This window comes from Staurois parvus, unplaced genomic scaffold (genome assembly GCF_062004578.1).
Source record: "Staurois parvus isolate SC_StPar_1 unplaced genomic scaffold, SC_StPar_1.0 ptg000428l, whole genome shotgun sequence".
NCBI lineage: Eukaryota > Metazoa > Chordata > Amphibia > Anura > Ranidae > Staurois > Staurois parvus.
In genome coordinates this window covers 37728-62145 of record NW_028318224.1, presented here as the reverse complement: position 1 = coordinate 62145, position 24418 = coordinate 37728, and the positions used below count along the sequence as shown (strand labels likewise).

At 42.8% G+C, this 24418-nt stretch overlaps 1 protein-coding gene across 1 annotated transcript in view; it reads right to left on the bottom strand.

The window, feature by feature from the left end:
• Positions 1-24418, bottom strand: part of LOC149454448 (uncharacterized) — a gene marked incomplete at its 5' end in the record, with an annotated part of 103329 nt that overhangs the window by 42412 nt on the left and 36499 nt on the right. The window contains 2 exons of the mRNA XM_089687540.1: positions 10066-10162; positions 16840-16994. Of these exons, the coding sequence (XP_089543666.1) occupies positions 10066-10162; positions 16840-16994 (252 nt within the window). The remainder of the gene's footprint in view (positions 1-10065; positions 10163-16839; positions 16995-24418) is intronic.

The following is a 24418-nucleotide window of genomic DNA, read 5'->3' as shown; positions in this document are numbered from 1 at the left end:
TCTTCTCTAACACATAACCAACAATTCTAATTTTTTGAGTTTTACCTGTATACCCAGTGAACTGACTGGCCTCAGGTGATACAGAGATGAAACAGATACTTCTACGTAAGTTGTACATGGTTATCTGTAGCCTTCTCTCCTCCACAGCCTCCTAAAGCACACATTTTAGACAGCATTCCATAGCTCCATAAGGCAGGGGGGATCTGATGTCACAAACTGCACAGCACAGAACAGGGAGCAAAGTGTAATCTGAGATCTGAGCTAAGGGAATGGATACGCCCCCTCTACACAGTCTCACAGGGAAACATGCACATCTGAGGCTGTCAATCACCTGCTGTGTGCTGGCAGGGGCAGCGTGGCCATTCTTTTGGATTCTGTGGTGTTGGCGTAACCTGCCACAAGTGACTCATGCAGATAGAGGGAACACAGACAGAAATCACACTAGGCGCTTTTATAGTACACACTAGAGAAGGATTTTTCATTACAGAGATTTACAACCACTTTAAAGCCCAATTCCAACTAACACTTTAACCGTTAGCTGCCCGGCCTATAGCCGTTTGGCGGCAGCAAAAATGCTTCACCTTTCCAGGTGCACGCCATTTGGCATGCTCCCGCACATGCGATCTGAGTACCGGCCCCCGTTGCCGGTACCATGTGACCTGCTGTGACCAATCACAGCAGGTCACATGACAGTTGTATACAATGGATGGCTTCATTCATGCCATCCATTGTATACTAGTGCCTAGCTGTGAATGGTCACAGTAGGTCACATGCACATGTCATGTGATTAACTGTGGCTAAATCACAGCTAAGCACAAAAACCTGAATGAATCGATTTCATTTCAAATTGTGTAAAAAAAAAAAAAAAAATACTGATCACTTCCCCAAAGTAATACAATGTTACTATGGTAACATTGTACTACTTTGGTCATAGTAAAATATGAAAAAAAATCTTTAAAAAAATTTAAAAAAAATGTAATAAAAAATTTAAAATAATAAAAAAATATATATATATATATATTTTTTTCATACTGTCACCAGTCAGTGTCCCTGATCACCGCCATGCCAGTTATATGATGACGCTGTACTGCACTGGTGACAGTATGTAAAAAAATAAATAATTTTTTTCATTTTTTTAATTTTCCGAAAAATTATGACAAAAAAAAAAATACAACTTAAAAAAACGTGCCATTCCTCTTATGAAATACGTCGGACTGTCTACTCTGCAAAAAGGGGTAATTTAGGGGATATCTGTACTGTTCTGACATTTGGGGAATATCTGTACTGTCCTGACATTTGGGGGATATCTGTACTGTTCTGACATTTGGGGGATATCTGTACTGTCCTGACATTTGGGGGATATCTGTACTGTCCTGACATTTGGGGGATATCTGTACTGTCCTGACATTTGGGGGATATCTGTACTGTCCTGACATTTGGGGGATATCTGTACTGTCCTGACATTTGGGGGATATCTGTACTGTTCTGACATTTGGGGGGATATCTGTACTGTTCTGACATTTGGGGGGATATCTGTACTGTTCTGACATTTGGGGATATCTGTACTGTCCTGACATTTGGGGGATATCTGTACTGTTCTGACATTTGGGGGATATCTGTACTGTTCTGACATTTGGGGGATATCTGTACTGTTCTGACATTCTTGGACCTCAAGAAATTAGATTGGCTGTCAGTACTTCAGGATTGATCAATATTCAGATCTATACCATAGTTTGTGAACTCTATAACTTTCCTACAAACTAAATAATACATCCTAATTTGGGTTATTTTCACCAAAGACATGGAGCAGAATACATCTCGGCCTAAATTTATGAAGAACAATTATTTATTTGTAAACTTTTATAACAGAAACAAAGAAAAACGTTTTTTCAAAATTTTTGGTCTTTTTTTGTTAATTTAGCAAAAAATAAAAACCCCAGCGGTGATTAAATACCACCAAAAGAAAGCTCTAGTTGTGTGAAGAAAATGATACAATTTTAGTTTGGGTACAATGTTGTATGACCGCGCAATTGTCATTCAAAGTGTGAGAGCGCTGAAACCTGAAAAATGTCCTGGGCAGGAAGGGGGAAAATTGCCCGGAATTGAAATGGTATTGTGAAAGTAGTTTCAACAAGTAAAAACCCTTTTTACTGTTGGGCCCTGCGCTCCACTTTTAACCTCAATGACTGTATATTTTTTGTTTTTGCATGGGGAAGGTGGATACCTCAGTGGGGTGTTTACTTTTGTCAATTTTATATCATGATATTTATGGATTTGATCATTATCACATTTTTATTATTCATACTGCAGTGCATATGTTGTTTTCTAAGCAGTATTGTTTGGCACTTTATGGGGTTTGAAGGGCTGGAGGTTGTGTATATGAACTTTGCTTTTTTTATAGTGATCATTGAGTTATACTATTGAAGTTTATATTATCCATTACGATTTAATACCGAAGGGTTAGACACTCTGGTGGATGTTTACTGAGACACATTTATATTCTTGATTTGTCCCTTGCAGGATATGAAGGTTTGATGGGCTGGGGGTTGTCCATGGGGATTTATTGTTGAATGAAAGTTCGCCATTTACATAAGATTTTAAGATTGTTCGTAGTTAAGACACTTCGGTGCAGGGGCGGACTGACAACTCATTGGGCCCCCGGGCAATAGGGGATCATGGGGCCCCTGTGTCCTTGCCCACACTCAAAAAACCCTAAAAAAAAAGGTACCAGGGGCATTTCATGGGGCCCCCTACTGACCCCGGGCCCTCGGGCAGTGCCCGAGTGCTCGAATGGTCAGCCCGCCCCTGCTTCGGTGTTGATTGGATGACGATGTATCATTGTTTGTTTGGCACGATTTGTATTTATTCCTAGAAGCCCAGCACTGTTACTCTTCACTTTATTTAGGGATGTGGGAACACATTGAGGTGTTAGCAGCAGCTCAAAATTAATATTTATTATCCTAATATTGGGGCAGCGCAAAAGTATTTTGTTTTTATTTTATTACTAAATCTGTCCCCATTGCTTGTAAGAAAAAAATGTGACCTTCTGTAATAACAACTGACATACTTTTTGTGAAAGCAGAACTCTGGGTAAAAAAATAAAATAAATAGCCCAGCTAAAGTGAATTATAAGAAAGAAAAAAAAGCGCCTTTACTATAAGACTCCATGTACACTGCAGCTGATAAACTGACGTTTAGGAGCTTTTCTGCAGTTTTTTCAGCAGCCCCTGAACCCTCCCTAATGTTTTCCTATGTGTCCGTGTACACATCGTCATTTACAGGCAGTAGAGTTTACAGTCGTTTTTTTTAACGCACTAAACTTGCGTTCAGGAGTAGATTTGATCAGTGTTTCAAACGCCAAAATGCTTGTAAACGCGGCTAACCGCGTTTAAAAGCGTTTGCGGTTGGAATTTTTTTTTTTTAACTGTTCCATTTCTAGATGCTGTCCAGAGCCTTTTTTCATCATGAAAAAATGTATGCAAAGTGTTTTCCCGGTACGAAAAATGGACCCGGTACACCATACTTTGAGGTTTCGCATGAAAGCAAATATGTTAGACGCTGCTGCAATAATTTCTGCACAGAAATGAGCCGGAACATCCAAACACCACAAAAAAACAGCTAATCTCAACAAATACTGCTCTCTCTGCTTTTCTCAAAATGTCAGAAATAGTTATTTTTCTACTGTTTTTCAGTGCATTCTGGGCATTTTGGAAGGTCTCCTGAGGTTATCATTAGAAAACGCTTCTAAACGCAAACGCTCATAAACGTGGTATGCAAACGCAGCTAAACAGATGTTTTTTAACCTCCCTAGCGGTCTGATTATGTCAGTATTTCTGTGCTCAAAGTGGTACATTATTTTGCATGGAAATATGTTTTTTTATTGTAGGCCTGTAATTCTTAGGAATAACTCACTGAAATCTGTCCGAACAAGAGTCTAGTAAACATCCCGGGGATGATAAAATGTGAAACACGAAATCATAAATTATAATTTAATAAATCATCATAAAAAATAATAATAGAATAATAAATGTAATTCAATAATGTCATCAAACCAAAAACACTGAAATGTGAAATAGAGCGCCAAGTTGGCACATCACTGAGCTCAGTCGCAGAATCGTTTTCAGTGTCAGATGAGGAATTTCCCCCACGAATCATTATCACTCAATTCTGCAAGTGGTTCTGATTTACTATCGCTGTTCTCTAGCCGGTCTAAAACCGCGTCTGACCTAAAGGGACGCTTTTTGGACGCCATGGACGTTTCTCAGTTTCCAGGCAGAAAGAACAGTAAAAATGCAGGCAGGGCGCCGGACAAAGCACTCGGGACAAAATGTATGTGAAATGGTTTGATACAGGAATGTTATACTATGTGACTTCTCCATCACATCCAACAACGCCACCATCAAACCCGCCCCGCAGGCCAGACTTGGTGTCATCCTAGACTCCAACCTATCCTTCCAGCCCCAAGTCCAATCTTTAACAAACTCATGAAGACTCCACCTCCGCAACATCGCCAAAATCCGCACGTTCCTAACCCCAGAAACCACTAAACAGCTCATCCACTCCCTCATCATATCACGACTCGACTACTGCAACTCCCTCCTCACTGGCCTGCCTCGCCGCTGGCTATCCCCGCTTCAGACCATCCTGAATACGGCTGCCAGACTCATTCCCCTTTCCAACCGCTCCATCTCCGCCACCCCCCTCTGCCAATCCCTCCACTGGCCTCCATTCAGTGTCCTCCACCCCCCTCTGCCAATCCCTCCACTGGCTTCCGATTGCGCAACGGATCAAATTCAAAATCCTAACACTGACGTACAAAGCCGTCCACCATACTGCCCCGAACTACATCACTGACCTAATATCCAAGTACCACCCAACACGCACACTCCGCTCCTCACAAGACCTCCTTCTCTCTATTTCCCTGGTCTCCTCCTCCCATGCCCGCCTCTCCAGGACTTCTCCAGGGTGTCACCCATCCTCTGGAACTCCCTGCCCCAACCCATCAGATTATCACCTGCTCTCCTCTCCTTTAGGCGCACCCTGAAAACCCACCTCTTCAGGGAAGCCTACCCCACCCCCTGCTAACTTGCCTCCCTCCTCCACTCTTCCTACCACTCCATCCCCCACAGCTATCTCCTCCTGTGCCACCATCCCCTCCCTCCTAGATTGTAAGCTCGAAAGAGCAGGGCCCTCAATCCCCTCATGTTTTGCATTGTATTGGTTTTGTTCTGTCGCATGTTCTGTCCCCCTTTGTAATGTACAGCGCTGAGCGAACTATCGGCGCTTTATAAATACTGTATAATAATAATAATAATGTAATTTTAGTGTATTGAGTGAATGTCACATTTTTACATTTTTGAATTTCCCGCCGGTTACGTCCCCCGTACGTCCCGACACTCGCAGGGAACGGAACCCGGAAGACAGATGCCGGCACTGGCCGGGGACGCTGCAGGGGGGACATCGCGGGAGCGCAAGACAAGGTAAGTGAAGAAGAGATCCCGGACCAACGCTGCAGTGTAATCCCGAGTGTAGCTCGGGGTTACCGCTTTTGGTACTGAAAGTTAACCCCGAGCTACACTTGGGAATACCACCTGGGGGGTTAACCTACGTTTGCCAGCAGTCCGTTTCCATCGTTCAGAAGTGACCCGTGTACATGGAGCCTAACACTAACCTTCAGAGCAGTACCTTGCAGTACTTCCTCTCCACCACTAGCTGGCCACCATCATTCAACAAAATATCCTCCTAGCCCAGGCTGTCATGGACCCGCCCTCTGGGAAAAAATCATTGCACTGGATGGGCTCAAAGTATTACTGTACTGAATGGCCATTGACTTGGCCAGTGACAATGGCCATAATTGTGTTACCTTGAGCTCCGCTCAGTTAGGAAGGGAGGTATCCGTGCGTGTGTTCATAATGTAAATGCCACAACCCTTTTGCCTTGCGGTCTTGTAAAAATGGCAATACCTGTGCTGTGTGTATTTGGGTGTGCGGGCATCGTCACCTACAAACAGAAAGTACCCGAACAAGGGCCGTCATGGCGGGATCACCAGGAATTATTTCAATAAAAGCTGCAGATTTAGAACGAAAATGACCTTTTCTATATTAATTTTTGTGGTTGGGTAGAGTATATTCAGGGGTTAACCCAGTAGAGGAAGTCATTGTACAGACATCTACGTACATGAATACCCTTTTACAGCCATATAATAAGCATCAACCTAGGCTAGATATGAGTTTTTTTGAGAAATAAGCCTCACAAACAGCCCAGGATAATTGCGGCTGCCTCTTCTCCGAAGCGTTTAGAGGCTCTCCCACCTCTAAAGTGGTTTATTCACCCTCTATTTCAGGGAATTTGTCTCTTATCCCATCCGGGGATGAAATATTGATGAAAATAGGCATGAGAAAGCTGCCACCAGCGAGAAATAATATTCCTGAATATAATTAAGCTCCATTTCAAAAGTAATGCATTTAAATTTATATCAAATGCCTGAGACGGCCTGAGACGCCAATCCCAATCAGGCGGGATTATGGGAGGCAGGTAACTGTTCCCGTCAATTACCAAGGCTTGATTTTCAATTTATATTCAAAAGAAGGCTCGTTCCGTACGCAGGGAGAACGTCTCAATTCCAGGTAAGTTTCAATTACAGAGGATTTCCAGTGCCAGGCAATAAACAAATAGATTTATAGGCAGAGACCCCTCTCCTGCCCCGTGGTTCATGGTCGAGAGAAAGCGAAGAGCAAGGATGTTGCTGAAAGGAGTGCGCTGCATATTGATGGAGGCGCGCTACCAAACGGCCTATTCACTATGATATGTTATGGATTATATTGCTGCTTACAAATCCTGACCCAGCATCCTTTAGAGGCCTCCAGCCCAGCGATTCAATCCCGGATTAATGAAGCTACGGAGTGGTTTAAAAAAAAAAAAAATTCACAAAGATCTTTTGAAGACAATAAGATGACTGTTTTACCATGATGCCGGAAAAGATCTGATCACCTATTTGTTGCTTTGACAGAGACACAATGGGAACGATGTAATTGGAAATTTGCAACACACGTCTGCAATCAGGGGTTCGGACTATAGCACAGGTCAAAACTAAGAAGAGGTATTGACTAATGAAGAATTAGCGGTGGTCAAAAAGAAAGCCTGGAACCCCTAAGATCTCCAGTTATTTGCGGGGGAGCCAAATGACCCATTGTGGCCACTTTAACCACCTCCTGTCCGGCCCATGTATATAAAAGGCCGGACGGTGGCAGTGCAGGGGCGGGTGGCAGTTTATAAACGGCCTCCCCGCACCCTGCTTGTGCGCGCTCCCTGGGAGCGCGCAGCACCACGATCCGGTGCCCACTGTGTCCTCCGGATCGTCGGACGGGACCTCTGTGTGAGGTCCCGATCATGTGATCACTGATTGGCCAATTAATGATCACATGCAAAGTAGTAAGCAAGATGTCACTTCTGACATTGCTTACTATGTGTGAAATCTGTGAATGATCACAGAGATCACATGGTACAGGGCTATTCACAACAGCCTTGTACCATGTGACAAGCTGTGACCAATCACAGCTCACACAGTAGTTCTCAATGGCTGCAAGAATGCAGCTAGAGAGAAGGAGAAATGATTGCTTTTACAGCCTTTAGGGGTACAGGGTGATCTGTCCTAATATTGTGTAGACATGTATAGGTGGGGTGGGGGTTGTGAATTGTTTGGTGTCATGTGGTTGCATCCCATTGTTCTATTGTGTGTCTAACTTGGGAGCAAACTATTACGGGAAGTATGTGTTTATGGGTATTGGCTTGGTGGGGGGTGTTTCCAGCAGCCCTCCCTCCTGATGGGACTGTCTGCTGGTGTGCCTCTTGTTACTAAATGTAGATTGCCCCAGCCTGTGTCATTATGCAGGGAGGGGGGACTGTCCCCTGAGTGTATATATCTTGTATCTGTGTTAAAATAAACTAGTCTACTTCCTGGTTTACTTCAAGATTGGTGTCGTCTAGTATTGTATGGTTAGCTGTGGTGTCTGTTGTCGGTGCTCGGACGGGGAAGCGGTATTCTAACGGATGAACCCAAACGCAGACTGGGGTCGGTTCCGTTACAGATGTCATTTGCCTAGGCCTGGAAACCAGAAAATAACTGAAGAAATGTAAAAAATATGTTTTAAAAAGTAAATATGATATACTTTATCATTTATTTACTAATGCTAGCAGAGTAAGAATTACAAATAATCAATGTTCATTGAGTGAAGTTCCACTTTACGTCTCCTAAGTTATGTCCTGTTTTGCAGGGCTCAAGACTGAACACAGGTATCATCTCAGACCCCTTCCACAAGGCTTGGTAAGCATTGAAGCTGTATATGCCCCTTTCTACACATACTATACCCTTCTGGGGGCTTACCCCTGCTCATGATAGAGTCATAGCTCTGAGAAAGGGTATTGGGTCCACAAAACCCAGTGGCTCAAGATTGAACACTGGTATTGTAACGGAACCGGACCCCGACTGCACTTGGGCATTTCCGTTAGACTCCCGCTTCCCTTTCCGAACATTATCCACGGACCCCACCGCTGGCCATACAGGACGAGACAGCACCAGGCTTCTTAAGACAGGAAGTAAATTGCTTTATTTTAACACAAACACAAGATATATACACAGGGCGGGGAAATACAACCAGTAACAGGAAACACATCAGCAGGCCGTCCCATCAGGAGGAAGGGCTGCCGGAAACACCCCCCACCAAACCAAGACACACAATAGAACAATGGGATACACCACTTGGCAGTAGACAATACAGGAACACATGCATCCCATAATAGTTTGCTGGCAAACAAGACACAATAGAACAATGGGACCACTTGGCAGTAAACAATGAACAACCCCCACAGCTTACCTATACATGTCCACACAATACTAGGCCATTCCACCCTGTACCCCTAACAGGCATAGGGTGACTCACACATAATGGGAATATGGAGAGCGGAGACAGGGGTCTCCCCACCTCTCCAACGGGGGCTGTGTTCCATGGGTCCCCCACCCAAAGTCACTCCCGTCACAGGTATCATCTCAGACCCCTGCCAAAAGGCTCGGTAAGCCCTGAAGCAGCATATGTCCCTCTCTACACATATTACACCCTTCTGGGGGCTTACCCCTGCTCATGATAGAGTCATAGCTCTGAGAAAGCTCCCCAAAACGTGCCAGAGGGTTTTTTGGTCATCCTGTCTCCAGGTGGAGAGCGGACTCTTACATTACGTTCTTTATGCATTTATATGCCTTTAGCTCACTAGACTTGTGACTATATCTATTGTTTATTATAATCTATAGTAAAATGTCAAGGTTAATGTGCTAAGTGTGTCTCTGTTTTTTATGTTTTGTCTAGGAGAGAAGGTAAAGTATCCAGTTAAAAGTATATAGGATGAAGCCAGCCTATATCCCCGCGCTAAAGAAATGGTGAGTGTTTAGCATAAGAAAATAAAAAATTGAACAAATAATTAAATATTTAAAAAAAGCTGCCATTTTAAATAAAAAAAAAAATCTATAAACAGTGACTAAAAAAAGTACACAAACAGCGCTATGTCAGAACACATTATCCAATTAATATAGAAGGATAAAAGAAAGAAAAAACTTCCACCAAAAAATAATAATATTACCCCAGGAATGAATTTAACTTTTCACATTATAATTTTGTTATTTTTTTGGTGGAAGTTCTTTCTTTTATCCTTCTATATTAATTGGATATTGTGTTTTGACATAGCGCCGTTTATGTGTACTTTTTTTAGTCACTGCTTATAAAGTATCCAGTGTGCATAAGGCCTTCTCCTGGGTACTAAAGCAGAGCTTGATTAGCTTAGACTGGCCCTTTCCCCCTCACCAACCCAAAATGGTAATCTGAAGGAAATTTTGGGTATTTACCCAATTTGCATTTAAAAATACATGGATTTTTTTTTTTTTTTTTACATATATCGATTTTTGTTTTCACATTTGTGCAGAGTTCATCATTAGAAAGATTTTCATGATGCTCAAACTCAGCTGTTTGCAGCACTTAACATGACAGCTGAGTAAAACCATTTAACAAGCTCTCCTACCGGCAGATGTCTTTGTGTTCTGGTGACGTTTTGACATCGTTCATCTCCATCCTCAGACTGGGAACACTGGGAGAAGTAGTAGCATCCCTCCGAGACCCTGTGATTAAACAGATCGGGAAATTTACCAAATACACTACACAGCACAAATATTTCATTCATTTTAATAAAAATATGTAGTTACTATCATGTAGATCTAAACAAATAATGGCCGGCTAACCCATACACTCTTCTCCTTTTCTATCTGGACTGCAATCTCCCTGCACAGCTGCTATTAAAAAAAAAAAAAAGGAGGTATGACTAGTTTTTGTTTTCTTGAAGCTCCACTCCAAGAAAAAGCATACAAGAACCCAATCTTTTTTTTTTAATTCTATTTTTTATTGAGAACAACGGAACAGTAAAAGACACATATCATGTTTTAATATAAGGATATAAAAAATACAGAAGAAAGGCATAAAAAAACTAAACAAGCATGTGGAGATTCCAAAATAAGGCTGGGAAAGATACCATACCAGGAGAAAATACAAAGCAACTTAGTGTACATACGAATGTAGACTAATCTGAAGCCTTTTACTAAAAGGAGTTCACTACATGCCGAGAAAGTGTGGAGAGAATGCAGAAAAGAGTTCCCACCACCTCATTAAAGAGGAACTTCTCTCACCTTGACTATTTCAACTCCCTTCTCACAGGCTATCCCCTCTTCATTCTATTATGAAAGCTTCAGCCAGACTTATCCACCTTACCAAATCGCACAAAGCCCTCCACCCCCCTCTCTGTCAGTCCCTCCTCTGCCTTCCAACTGCCCAGCAAATTAAATTCAAAATACCATGATGATACAAAGCCATTCACAACTCTGCCTCGAGCTACATCACCAATCTTATCTCCAAATATCACCCAAACTATCCTCTCCGCTCCTCCCATGACCTCCTGCTCTTTAGTCTCCTCCTCCCATGACCTCCTGCTCTTTAGTCTCCTCCTCCCATGACCTCCTGCTCTTTAGTCTCCTCCTCCCATGACCTCCTGCTCTTTAGTCTCCTCCTCCCATGACCTCCTGCTCTTTAGTCTCCTCCTCCCATGACCTCCTGCTCTTTAGTCTCCTCCTCCCGTGCTCGTCTCCAGAGCCTCTCCCATCCTCTGTCCAGCTAGCTCCTACTCTTCAGGGAAGCCTATCAGGCCTCCAAAGTAATAACTGAACTTTGAACTCCTCCATCAGCTCATCCCCCACAGTTATTACCCTTTGTACCACTTGTCCCACCCTATTAGATTGTAAGCTCTTATGAGCAGGGCACTTAACCCTCTAGTACAGGGGTCTCCAAACTATGGCCCTTCAGCTGTTGAAGTACTACAAGTACCATCAAAGTGGGGAAAGTGTCCGGACTGGAAGGGGGGGAAAGTGTCCGGACAGGAAGGGGGGGAAAGTGTCCGGACAGGAAGGGGGGGAAAGTGTCCGGACAGGAAGGGGGGGAAAGTGTCCGGACTGGAAGGGGGGTGAAAGTGTCCGGACGGGAAGGGGGGGAAAGCGTCCGGACGGGAAGGGGGGCAAAGCGTCCGGACGGGAAGGGGGGCAAAGCGTCCGGACGGGAAGGGGGGCAAAGCGTCCGGACGGGAAGGGGGGCAAAGCGTCCGGACGGGAAGGGGGGGAAAGGGTCCGGACTGGAAGGGGGGGAAAGGGTCCGGACTGGAAAGGGGGGAAAGGGTCCGGACTGGAAGGGGGGGAAAGGGTCCGGACTGGAAAGGGGGGAAAGGGTCCGGACTGGAAGGGGGGGAAAGGGTCCGGACTGGAAGGGGGGGAAAGGGTCCGGACTGGAAGGGGGGGAAAGCGTCCGGACTGGAAGGGGGGGAAAGCGTCCGGACTGGAAGGGGGGGAAAGCGTCCGGACTGGAAGGGGGGGAAAGCGTCCGGACTGGAAGGGGGGGAAAGCGTCCGGACTGGAAGGGGGGGAAAGCGTGCGGACTGGAAGGGGGGGGGGGGGGGGAAGTGTCCGGACTGGAAGGGGGGGAAAGTGTCCGGACTGGAAGGGGGTGAAAGTGTCCAGACTGGAAGGGGTTAAAGACCAGCCTGGACAACTATGGTTCCTCTCATTGACACAGTGCAGCAGTTAGCATAGCCATTCAGGAATAGGGGTGTTTTTTTGTTTTTTTTCAGGACTACCAGAAGAAAATAATTAAATATAGCCTGACAAAAAACATGCAGCCACCACATCTAAGGACTAATAAGCTATGACAGATCACAGTCGTGTTTTTGGGTTTAGATACTCTAAGCTCCTCAAAGCAAACACTGCTTTAAAAGAGAGTTATGGGATTTTCACAGCAATGCCCCTAAGTATTGATAATAAAAGCACCCCTGGGCTCAATAAATTAGAGGAAAATATTGACAATTCTGTGCAGGTAAACACGAGAACAAGCACAGCTCATAAAGTCGTCTTGAAGAAAGTGCATCCATTGATTGGCGCTGCTAATCCAAGGTCTGAAGTGGCAGAGAATGGCAGAGAATTCAGAGAGGCTTGCACAATGCACTCACACTTCAGCAACCCATACGGGGAAGAGTAATAGGGCCCAAACCCCTCTTAGTCAAAAGTGATTCGCCTTCAAATTAGAAATTGATTTTCGCTGGACACGAGCTGTCTGCAGGCTGCAAGCTTTTGTTGCCGCTCGCTGAAAGGGATTAACCTTGCCCGCTGTTTGGGTTCAACCTGTCGACACTATTTGGACTATTTGAAAAAAAAAAATAAAGTCTTTTAAATGTAAGGACAACCTTGGAGGGCAATACTGGATATTTTTTCTCTTCCAGATGAAATCTTTGCAATTTCGGATTTTTTTTTTTTTTTCTTTTAGCGTGTAATTTGGTAGCAACAGAAAGAGATACAGAAAAAGAAAAGGGTACTAAAAGGTTAGGTGGGCTGGGAAAGTAATGACATGTGGGACAATGCCAAGGACAGACATTCCATTTCCAACTATGGAGAATGGGAAACTGTAGATGATTTCTAAACACCAAAATTTCATTTGCATGGTAAGGAGTACAAGGGGAGAAAAGTCATAATGCAACAATTAATTCAGACACAAATCAAAACCTCAGTGAGATAACTACCAATATATTCATAAATCCAAACATAGCAATTGTGCTGGAAGTACACCCCACTCCCTATGTGTATGTGTGTTTGTATACATATATACACAAACACACACACATACATACATACATACATACACACACACACACACACATATATATATATATATATATATATATATATATACACACACATATATATATATATATATATATATATATATATATATATATATATATATATATATATATATATACACATATATACACACACACACACACACACATATATATATACACACACACACACACACATATATATATATATACACACACACACACACATATATATATACACACACACACACATATATATATACACACACACACACATATATATATATATACACACACACACACATATATATATATATACACACACACACACACACATATATATATACACACACACACACATATATATATATACACACACACACACACACACACACACACACACACACATATATATATATATATACACACACACACACACACACACACACACACACACACACACACACATATATATATACACACACACACACACATACAACATGGGCTAATTGTTCGGCCATTTTTCGGTAGTTTGGCCGATTTTGTTTTATCGGTAAAGTTGAAAAAAAAAAAAAATCGGCCGATTTTTTTACCGATCGGCCAATTTTCGCGGCAATGATGGGCAAATCGGCCGATTTTTTTACCGATAAAAAATTCTGCGCATGAGCAGTGACCTGCAAGAGCAAGACAAAAAGAAGAGGATGAAGAGGAAGAAGAAGAAGAGGATGAAGAGGATGAAGAGGAAGAAGAAGAAGAGGATGAAGAGGAAGAAGAAGAAGAAGAGGATGAAGAGGAAGAAGAAGAAAAGGATGAAGAGGAAGAAGAAGAAGAAGAGGATGAAGAGGAAGAAGAAGAAAAGGATGAAGAGGAAGAAGAAGAAGAGGATGAAGAGGAAGAAGAAGAAGAGGATGAAGAGGAAGAAGAGGAGGAGGAGGAGGAAGAGGAGGAGGAGGAGGAAGAGGAGGAGGAGGAGGAAGAGGAGGAGGAGGAGGAAGAAGAGGAGGAGGATGAAGAAGAGGAGGAGGATGAAGAAGAGGAGGAGGATGAAGAGGAAGGGGAGGAGGAGGATGAAGAAGAGGAGGAGGATGAAGAAGAGGAGGAGGATGAAGAAGAGGAGGAGGATGAAGAAGAGGAGGAGGATGAAGAAGAGGAGGAGGATGAAGAGGAAGAAGAGGAGGAGGAGGAAGAAGAGGAGGAGGAGGAAGAAGAGGAGGAGGAGGAAGAAGAGGAGGAGGAGGAAGAAGAGGAGGAGGATGAAGAAGAGGAGGAGGATGAAGAAGAGGAGGAGGATGAAGAAGAAGAGGATGAGGAAGAAGAGGATGAGGAAGAAGAGGAAGAAGGCCGAAAAGCAACAAAACATGATTTTTTTTTTTTTTTTAACCACTTGCCCTCCAGAGGATTTACCCCACTTCCTGACCAGACCATATTTTGCGATACGGTGCTGCGTTACTTTAACTGATATTTGCGCAGTCATGCACCGCTGTACACAAATGGCATTTGATCACCTGTGCGATTTTTATTTATTGCGCTATAAACAAAAAAAGACTGACAATTTTGAAAACAACAAACAATATTTTTGACTATTTGCTATAAAATATATCCAATAAAATAAAAAAATAAAAAATCACATCTATTCATAAATTTAAGCCAAAATATATTCTGCTCCGAGTTTTTGCTACAAAAAAAAAATTCCAATATGTGTAAATTAATTGGTTTACATGAAAGTTATAGCGTCTATAAATGGAGGTATATATACTGGAATTTTTTTTTTATACTAGTAATGGCGGCGATCAGCGACTGTGGTGGGCATTCTGAGACTGGGTGGGAACTAACTGCCACTGACATCCACAGTGACACTAATACAGTGATCAGTGCTAATAAAACGCACCAACACTGTACTAATGGCACTGGGCAGGAAGGAGTTAACATCTGGGGCGATCAAAGGGTTAACTGTGCGCTGTGTGTGTTTTAGTAACGTGACATGCTGTGCAGAGAGATACAAAATAGAATGTCAATGCTGACAGGAGAGAGACCTGTGTTGTTTACACACAGGCCTCTCCCCTGTCATCTTTACCCAACGATCGCCAAGTGGCAGTCGGGACCGGGTGATTTACATTGCAAGTCGCCAATAGCCTGTCTACCTGGAAATGCAAATCCTGTATATATACACATGATTTTGCGCAGTACTTCTGCTATAGGGCAGTGGGAAATTGTTTAAAGGGGGGTGATTCTTTACTATACCCACTGAAAATATATATTTTTTTTACTTTCTGCTATAAAACAAATAAAAAAAATTTAATTTCTTCATAAATGTAGGCCAAAATGTATTCTGCTACATATAAAAATCCCAAAAAGTGTATATTAATTGGTTTGTGTGAAAGGTATAGCATCTACAAACAATGGGATATATACTGAAATGTTTATATATAGGCACTGACTAACTGACACGGACATCACCAGTGACACCAATACAGTGATCAGTGCTAAAAATATACACTGTCACTGTACTAATGACACTGGCTGGGAGGGATTAACTTCTAGGGGCAATCAAGAGGTTAGTTGTGTGCCTAACAAATGTTAATGTGTTTACTGTGTGCTGGTTTGTACTACAGATAAATGTATTTTCCCTGCTTAACAGAGAAAAGAAACAAAGACTGCTCCCTCTGTATGGAGCTCTGTGCTGTTTAACAACAGAGAGCTCTAGGCTGTGATTTGACACAGCAGACCAGCAGGTCCCAGCTATGAATTAGTGCCTGGAATCTGTTCATGAACTCCTGCTGTGTCAAATCACACAGGAGTAGGTGGGCAGAGGCACGTGCTCCAAACCTGGTAACAGGCAGCGATGTACCAGTAAGTCATGGTGCCTGTGGCTGCCATCCAGCGGCAGCAAAAGTGGCGGTTCGGCAAGTAATTAAGGCATTAACAAAAGGTGTTAAAGAATAGATGGTATAATACAATAAAAAGGGACATTTTATGTTGGACAGCTACAGCTATTAAAGCTTTAAAACCCCATTTAAACAGATATTCCACCTGCCTGGAGTTTGCATGTTCTCCTTGTGCCTGCATGGGTTTCCTCCAGGTACTCCGGTTTCCTCCCACACTCCAAAGACATGCTGGTAGGTGAATTGGCTCCTGTCTAAATTGTCCTTAGTATGTGTATGTATGAATGTGAGTTAGGGGCCTTAGATTGTACACCCCTTGAGGGTTAGGGGCCTTAGATTGTACGCCCCTTGAGGGTTAGGGGCCTTAGATTGTACGCTCCTTGAGGGTTAGGGGCCTTAGATTGTACACTCCTTGAGGGTTAGGGACCTTAGATTGTACGCTCCTTGAGGGTTAGGAGCCTTAGATTGTACGCTCCTTGAGGGTTAGGGGCCTTAGATTGTACGCCCCTTGAGGGTTAGGGACCTTAGATTGTACGCCCCTTGAGGGTTAGGGACTGATGTGAATGTACAATATATATGTAAGGCGCTGCGTAAATAGACGGCGCTATATAAGTACCTGAAATAAATAAATAAAAATAAATATTCTGAATGCTGAACACACAAGAAAGAGCAGATGGATTTTCTGTCCATGAAGCAAGCTCTCTCTCACCTTTACAAACACCGCTCTCTGGCGGGACCAGCGACTTGTTGCCGTTGAGTGTCGCTGCTTTCTTCCCCGAGTTTGTTCCGTTGGGGCTGCGGGCTTTCTTGCTGTTTTTACTAGATGGAGGGGTCGGAAGCCCTACTGACAACGGCCTCACAGGGCTGAAAGAAACAAGACACAATTAGTACAGTGCAGTCACCCTACAAATAGGAGTGAATCGAAGTCTCAGCTCCAGGTGACAAGTAATATTGCATGAACGTTCTAATTGTGCTGCAGTTGCATATGAACCCAGCCTCTCACCACCATACGTGCCCACGTCTTCCCTCTACTGCCCACTGAGCTGACAATGAGAAGAACTGGAAACTCCCACCACTGTGTACAGAATGCCACAATCTCACTACCAGCTGACAATTATGACTGGAGTGTACCTTTAATAGATTCCAACATAAAATCTCACACATACCTACATACTATATACAGTGGGGATCGAAAGTTTGGGCACCCCAGCTAAAAATTTGTATTAATGTGCATAAAGAAGCCAAGGAAAGATGGAAAAATCTCCAAAAGGCATCAAATTACAGATTAGACATTCTTATAATATGTCAACAAAAGTTAGATTTTATTTCCATCATTTACACTTTCAAAATAACAGAAAACAAAAAGAATGACGTCTGCAAAAGTTTGGGCCCCCTGCAGAGTTAATATCTTGTACTGCCCCCTTTGGCAAGTATCACAGCTTGTAAACGCTTTTTGTAGCCAGCCAAGAGTCTTTCAATTCTTGTTTGAGGTATCTTTGCCCATTCTTCCTTACAAAAGTCTTCCACTTCTTTGAGATTTCTGGGCTGTCTGTCACGCACGGCTCTTTTAAGGTCTATCCATAGATTTTCAATTATGTTGAGGTCAGGAGATTGTGAAGGCCATGGCAAAACCTTCAGTTTACGCCTCTTGATGTAATCCCCCGTGGATTTTGAGGTGTGTTTAGGATCATTATCCATTTGTAGAAGCCATCCTCTCTTTAACTTCAGCTTTTTCACAGATGGCATCAAGTTACCATCCAAAATTTGCTGAAATTTTATTGAATCCATTTTTCCTTCTACTCGTGAGATGTTCCCTGTGCCACTGGCTGCAACACAACCCCAAAGCATGATTGATCTAACCCCATGCTTAACAGTTGGACAGAGGTTCTTTTCATTAAATTCTGTGCCCCTTCTTCTCCAAACGTACCTTTGCTCATTCCGGCCAAAAAGTTCAATTTTAACCTCATCGGTCCACAGAACTTGTTTCCAAAATGCATCAGTCTTGTCTATATGATCATTTGCAAAGTTCAAACGATGATTTTTGTGGTGAGGACGTAGAAGAGGTTTTCTTCTGATGACTCTTCCATGAAGACCATATTTGTACAAGTATCTCTTTATAGTGGAATAGTGTACCACAACTCCAGTGTCTGCCAGATCTTTCTTCAGGGATCATGCAGTCAAACGTGGGTTTTGAATTGTTTTTCTCACAATCCTGTGAGCTGTTCTGTCTGATATTTTTCTTGTTCTTCCAGATCTTGCTATAACTTCCACTGTTCCTGATGACTGCCATTTCTTAATTACATTCCGAACAGAGGATATTGAAATCTGAAAACGCTTTGCTATCTTCTTATAGCCTTCTCCAGCTTTGTGAGCGTCAACTATTTTCAGTTTCAGTTTTCTAGACAACTGCTTAGAAGAACCCATGGTGCTGATTGTTGGGGCAAGGTCAGATCAGTCTGGGCAATTAAAACCTTTGAGATTGACATCACCTGGTCTTCCCAGACAATGATTGAGAACAATCCATGACACTGGCAGGTCTCAGCTTTGCAAAGGGGGCAGTGCATGCTATAAATTCTGCAGGGTGCCCAAACTTTTGCAGACGCCATTTTTTTGTTTTCTGTTATTTTGAAAGTGTAAATGATGGAAATAAAATCTAACTTTTGTTGACATATTATAAGAATGTCTAATCTGTAATTTGATGCCTTTTGGAGATTTTTCCATCTTTCCTTGGCTTCTTTATGCACATTAATACAAATGTTTAGCTGGGGTGCCCAAACTTTCGATCCCCACTGTGTATATATATATATATATACAGTCATGGCCGAAATTGTTGGCACCCTTGATATTTTTCCTGAAAATCAAGTATTTCACACAAAAAAGGTATTGCATTAACACATGTTTTGCTATACACATGTTTATTCCCTTTGTATGTATTGGAACAAATATAAAACAGAGGCAGAAAAGCAAATATGACATAATGTCACACAAAACCCCAAAAATGGGCTGGACAAAAGTATTGGCACCCTTAACTTAATATTTGGTTGCACACCCTTTGGAAAACATAACTGAAATCAGTCGCTTCCTATAACCATCAATAAGCTTCTGACACCTCTCACCCGGAATTTTGGACCACTCTTCCTTTGCAAACAGCTCCAGGTCTCTCTTATTGGAAGGACACCTTTTCCCAACAGCAATTTTAAGATCTCTCCACAGGTGTTCAATGGGATTTAGATCTGGGCTCATTGCTGGCCACTTCAGAACTCTCCAGCGCTTCTTTGCCATCCATTTCTGAGTGCTTTTTGACGTATGTTTGGGGTCATTGTCCTGCTGGAAGACCCAGGATCTTGGACGCAAACCCAGCTTTCTGACACTGGGCCCTACAGTGCAACCCAAAATCCTTTGGTAATCCTCAGATTTCATGATGCCTTGCACACAGTCAAGGCACCCAGTGCCAGAGGCAGCAAAACAACCCCAAAACATCATTGAACCTCCACCATATTTTACCGTAGGTACTGTGTTTTGTTCTTTGTAGGCCTCATTCCGTTTTCGGTAAACAGTAGAATGATGTGCTTTACCGAAAAGCTCTATCTTGGTCTCATCTGTCCACAAGACGTTTTCCCAGAAGGCTTTTGGCTTACTCAAGTACATTTTGGCAAACTGTAGTCTTGCTTTTTTATGTCTCTGTGTCAGCAGTGGGGTCCTCCTGGGTCTCCTGCCATAGCGTTTCATTTCATTTAAATGTCGACGGATAGTTCGCGCTGACACTGATGCTCCCTGAGCCTGCAGGACAGCTTGAATGTCTTTGGAACATGTTTGGGGCTGCTTATCCACCATCCGGACTATTCTGCGTTGCAATCTTTCATCAATTTTCCTCATCCGTCCACGACCAGGGAGATTAGCTACAGTGCCATGGGTTGCAAACTTCTTGATAATGTTGCGCACTGTGGACAAAGGCAAATCTAGTTCTCTGGAGATGGACTTGTAACCTTGAGATTGTTGATATTTTGCCACAATTTTGGTTCTCAGGTCCTCAGACAGTTCTCGTCTCCTCTTTCTGTTGTCCATGCTTAGTGTGGCACAGACAGACACACAATGCAAAGGTTAAGTGAACGTCTCTCCTTTTTATCTGCTTTCAGGTGTGATTTCTATATTGCCCACACCTGTTACTTGCCCCAGGTGAGTTTACAGGAGCATCACATGCTTGTAACATTCTTATTTATCCGCAGTTGTGAAAGGGTGCCAATACTTTTGTCCAGCCCATTTTTGGAGGTTTGTGTGACATTATGTCGAATTTGCTTTCTTTCCTCCCTTTTTTTGTTTTGTCCCAATACACACAAAGGGAATAAACATGTGTATAGCAAAACATGTGTTAATGCAATACGTTTCGTGAGAAATACATGATTTCCTGGAGAAATATCAAGGGTGCCAACAATTTCGGCCATGACTGTATATATATATATATATATATATATATATATATATCAGTCTAAAAATGGAATGTTCGGTGTATTGTAACACTGAGACAGAATACAACAACAAATTCAGCAGAAATGCGTCTAACAAATGATGACTGATCTGCATGTTCATGAGGGAAATAAGGATTTGATCCCCTTCACAAAACATGACTTAGTACTTGGTGGCAAATCCCTTGTTGGCAATCACAGAGGTCAGACGTTTCCTGGAGTTGGCCCCCAGGTTCGCACACATCTCAGGAGGGATTTTGGCCCACTCCTCTTGGCAGATCCTCTCCAAGTCATTAACCACTTGAGCTCCAGAGGAATTACCCCCCTTAATGACCAGACCTTTTTTTGCTGTTTGACGCTGCACTAATTCAAATGATAATTGCGCGGTCATGCAATGCTGTACCCAAATGAAATTTACGTCCTTTTTTTTCACACAAATAGAGCTTTCTTTTGGTGGTATTTTATCACCTGTGCGCTTTTTATTTTTTGCGCTATAAACAAAAAAAACGCGAAAATTTTGAAAAACATCAATATTTTCTACTTTCAGCTATAAAAAATATATCGTAAACTCAAAGTTAGTCATAATTTAAGCCAAAATGTATTCTGCTCCATGTTTTTGGTAAAAAAAAATCCCAATAAGTGTATATTGATTGCTTTGTGTGAACGTTATAGCGTCTACAAACTATGGTATAGATACTGTAATTTATGCCTTTTTTTGCTGTTTGGCGCTGCACTAATTCAAATGATAATTGCGTGGTCATGCAATGCTGTACCCAAACGAAATTTACGTCCTTTTTTTCACACAAATAGAGCTTTCTTTTGGTGGCATTTTATCACCTGTGCGCTTTTTATTTTTTGCGCTATAAACGAAAAAACCACGAAAAGTTTGAAAAAAAACAGTATTTTCTATATTTATACTCGGGGGGGGGGGGGCGATCAAGGGGTTAGACAGGATTATTGGTGTATTAGCGGGCAATCTGGCGCTATCTGGGAGGGGCACAAACACTATCGGAAGTCGCCAGCGACACTGATACGGTGATCAGTAAAAATCGGTTCACTGATCAGTGACACTGGTGACAGGGCAGTGAAGGGGTTAACTGGGGGGGCGATCAGGGGGTTAAATGTGTCCTAGGTGTGTTCTGTCAGTGTAGTGCTTTGTACTCACTTTTCTGTTTCTTCGTCTCTGTCTGGAACGGAATGTGTCCAGGCAGAGAAGAATGACATCATATCCTGCCCTGTGTAAATGTCAACAAAGGACAGGATAGGACAGGGACCGATCATCTGATTTCAGCCAGAAATCACTGGCTGAAATCTAATGATTGATCCCTCCTGGATCGAATCGTGTCACCCGCGGGAGCGCGCGCCCCCTACCCGCGAAAGTGTCGGGAGTGCGGAGCCCGTTTTAAAACGTACTTCTGCGCTCCACTGCCGCCCTGCACACGTATATATACAGTGGCAGGGCGGCAAGCGGTTAAGGTTTGGTGGCTGACGTTTGGCAACTCGAACTTTCAGCTCCCTCTACAGATGTTCAATCGGATTAAGGTCTGGAGACTGGCTAGGCCACTCCAGGACCTTAATGTGCTTCTTCTTGAGCCACCTGCCTTGCCTGTGTGTTTTGGGTCATTGTCATGCTGGAACACCCATCCACCACCCATTTTCAATGCCCTGGCTGAGGGAAGAAGGTTCTCACCCAAGATTTGAGGGTACATTGCCCCGTCCATCGTCCCTTTGATGCGGTGCAGTTGTCCTGTCCCCTTAGCAGAAAAACACCCCCAAAGCAGAATGTTTCCACCACCATGTTTCACATTTGGGATGGTGTTCTTGGGGTCATAGGCAGCATTCCTCCTCCTTCAAACACGGTGAGTTGAGTTGATGCCAAAGAGCTGGATTTTGGTCTCATCTGACTACAACACTTCCCACCAGTCCTCCTCTGCATCATTCAGATGTTCAGTGGCAAACTTCAGACGGGCCTGGACATGTGCTTTCTTGAGCAGAGGGACCTTGCGGGCACTGCAGGATTTCAGTCCTTGTCGGCGTAGTGTGTTACCAATTGTTTTCTTGGCGACTGTGGTCCCAGCTGCCTGGAGATCATTGACAAGATCCTCACGTGTAGTTCTGGGATGATTCCTCACTGTTCTCATGATCATTGACACTCCACGAGGTGAGATCTTGCATGGTGCACCAGACCTAGGGAGACTGACACTTGTTTTGTGTTTCTTCCATTTGTGAATGATTGCACCAACTGTTGTCACCTTCTCACCAAGCTGCTTGGCCATAGTTTGGTAGCCCAGTCCAGCCTTGGTAGGTCTACAATCTTGTCCCCGACATCCTTGGACAGGTCTTTGCCATGGTGGAGAGTTTGGAATCTGATGGTTTGATTGCTCCTGTGGACAGGTGTCTTTTATACAGGTAACAACATGAGATTAGCAGCACTCCCTTTAAGAGACTGCTTCTAATCTCAGCTTGCTACCTGTATGAGAGACACCTGGGAGCCAGAAATCCTGCTGAATGATAGGGGATCAAATCCTTATTTCCCTCATGAACATGCAGATCAGTCATCATTTGTTAGACGCATTTCTGCTGAATTTTTTGTTGCTATTCTGTCTCTCAGTGTTACAATACACCGAACATTCGATTGTTAGACCGATCATTTCTTTGTGAGGGGCGAACATTCAACATCAGCCGGGGATCAAATACGCATTTCCTTCATTGTGTGTGTGTGTATATATATATATATATATATATATATATGCTCCAAGGAGCAGGGCCCTCCTTTCCCTCTTGTATTGAACTGTATTGTTGCTGTATTGTCTCCCGTTATATTGTAATGCGCTGAGCAAACTGTTGGCGCCATAAATCTTGTATAATAATAATAATAATATATAAATCCTGTATAATAATAATAATAATAATATATAAATCCTGTATAATAATAATATATAAATCCTGTATAATAATAATAATATATAAATCCTGTATAATAATAATAATATATAAATCCTGTATAATAATAATAATAATATATATATAATCTCTTTAATTTCTTCTTTAACAATTTTTTTGGAAATGTCCCCTGTTCTTCATAGGGCTGCACATCCCTACACACGGCATTAATCCGCTATCTAAAGAGAACAGGCACACCGCTGAAAAGGTAAAGAAAAGAAAAAAAGAAAAAACAAAACAGAACACAGATTGCTCCTATTATTCAAAACAGCCATAAAAAACACACACAGCACCGCAGCAAACACCTCCACGTTGTGAATAATTTAGAGCAGAGTTTGGTGCAATTTGAATTTTTCTTCAGGGATGGGAAGTTAAATACCTTTAATTTGTTCTAATTATTTCAAATTTGCAAGTTAATTATGGCTGATCATTAAACAACAGAAAGGACTGCGTTCTCCTCGGAGCTTTACCTTCCACCCCTCGCATTACTTAAGCTACATTTTCGTATGCATGAATTAACTTTCTAAATAATCGCGCGCTTTGGCTAAATGGTCCTGGAAAATGAGAGCCGACGTTCGGGGAAAGGCTTTAATGGACATTACAAAAGGCCGCTGGGAGCAATGGTAGGCGCAGTCACGGGGCTTCTAATGGGGTCTTATTTACAAATCTTTAGGCTGGGGCACGGTGCAACTGCATTAAAATGCTTCTTTATGAAGGAGCAGCCACTTCTCGCAGACAATAAAAGCAAACGTCCATTCGGAGACAGTTCAATCCACTTGAAAGTGAAAGTTGCCTGAAATAAAAACTTGAGCGGCGATTGTTCATCAGTAAATGATGCTACGCTGGGTATAGCGGGTGATGGAGGGTGGGGGGGGGGGGACC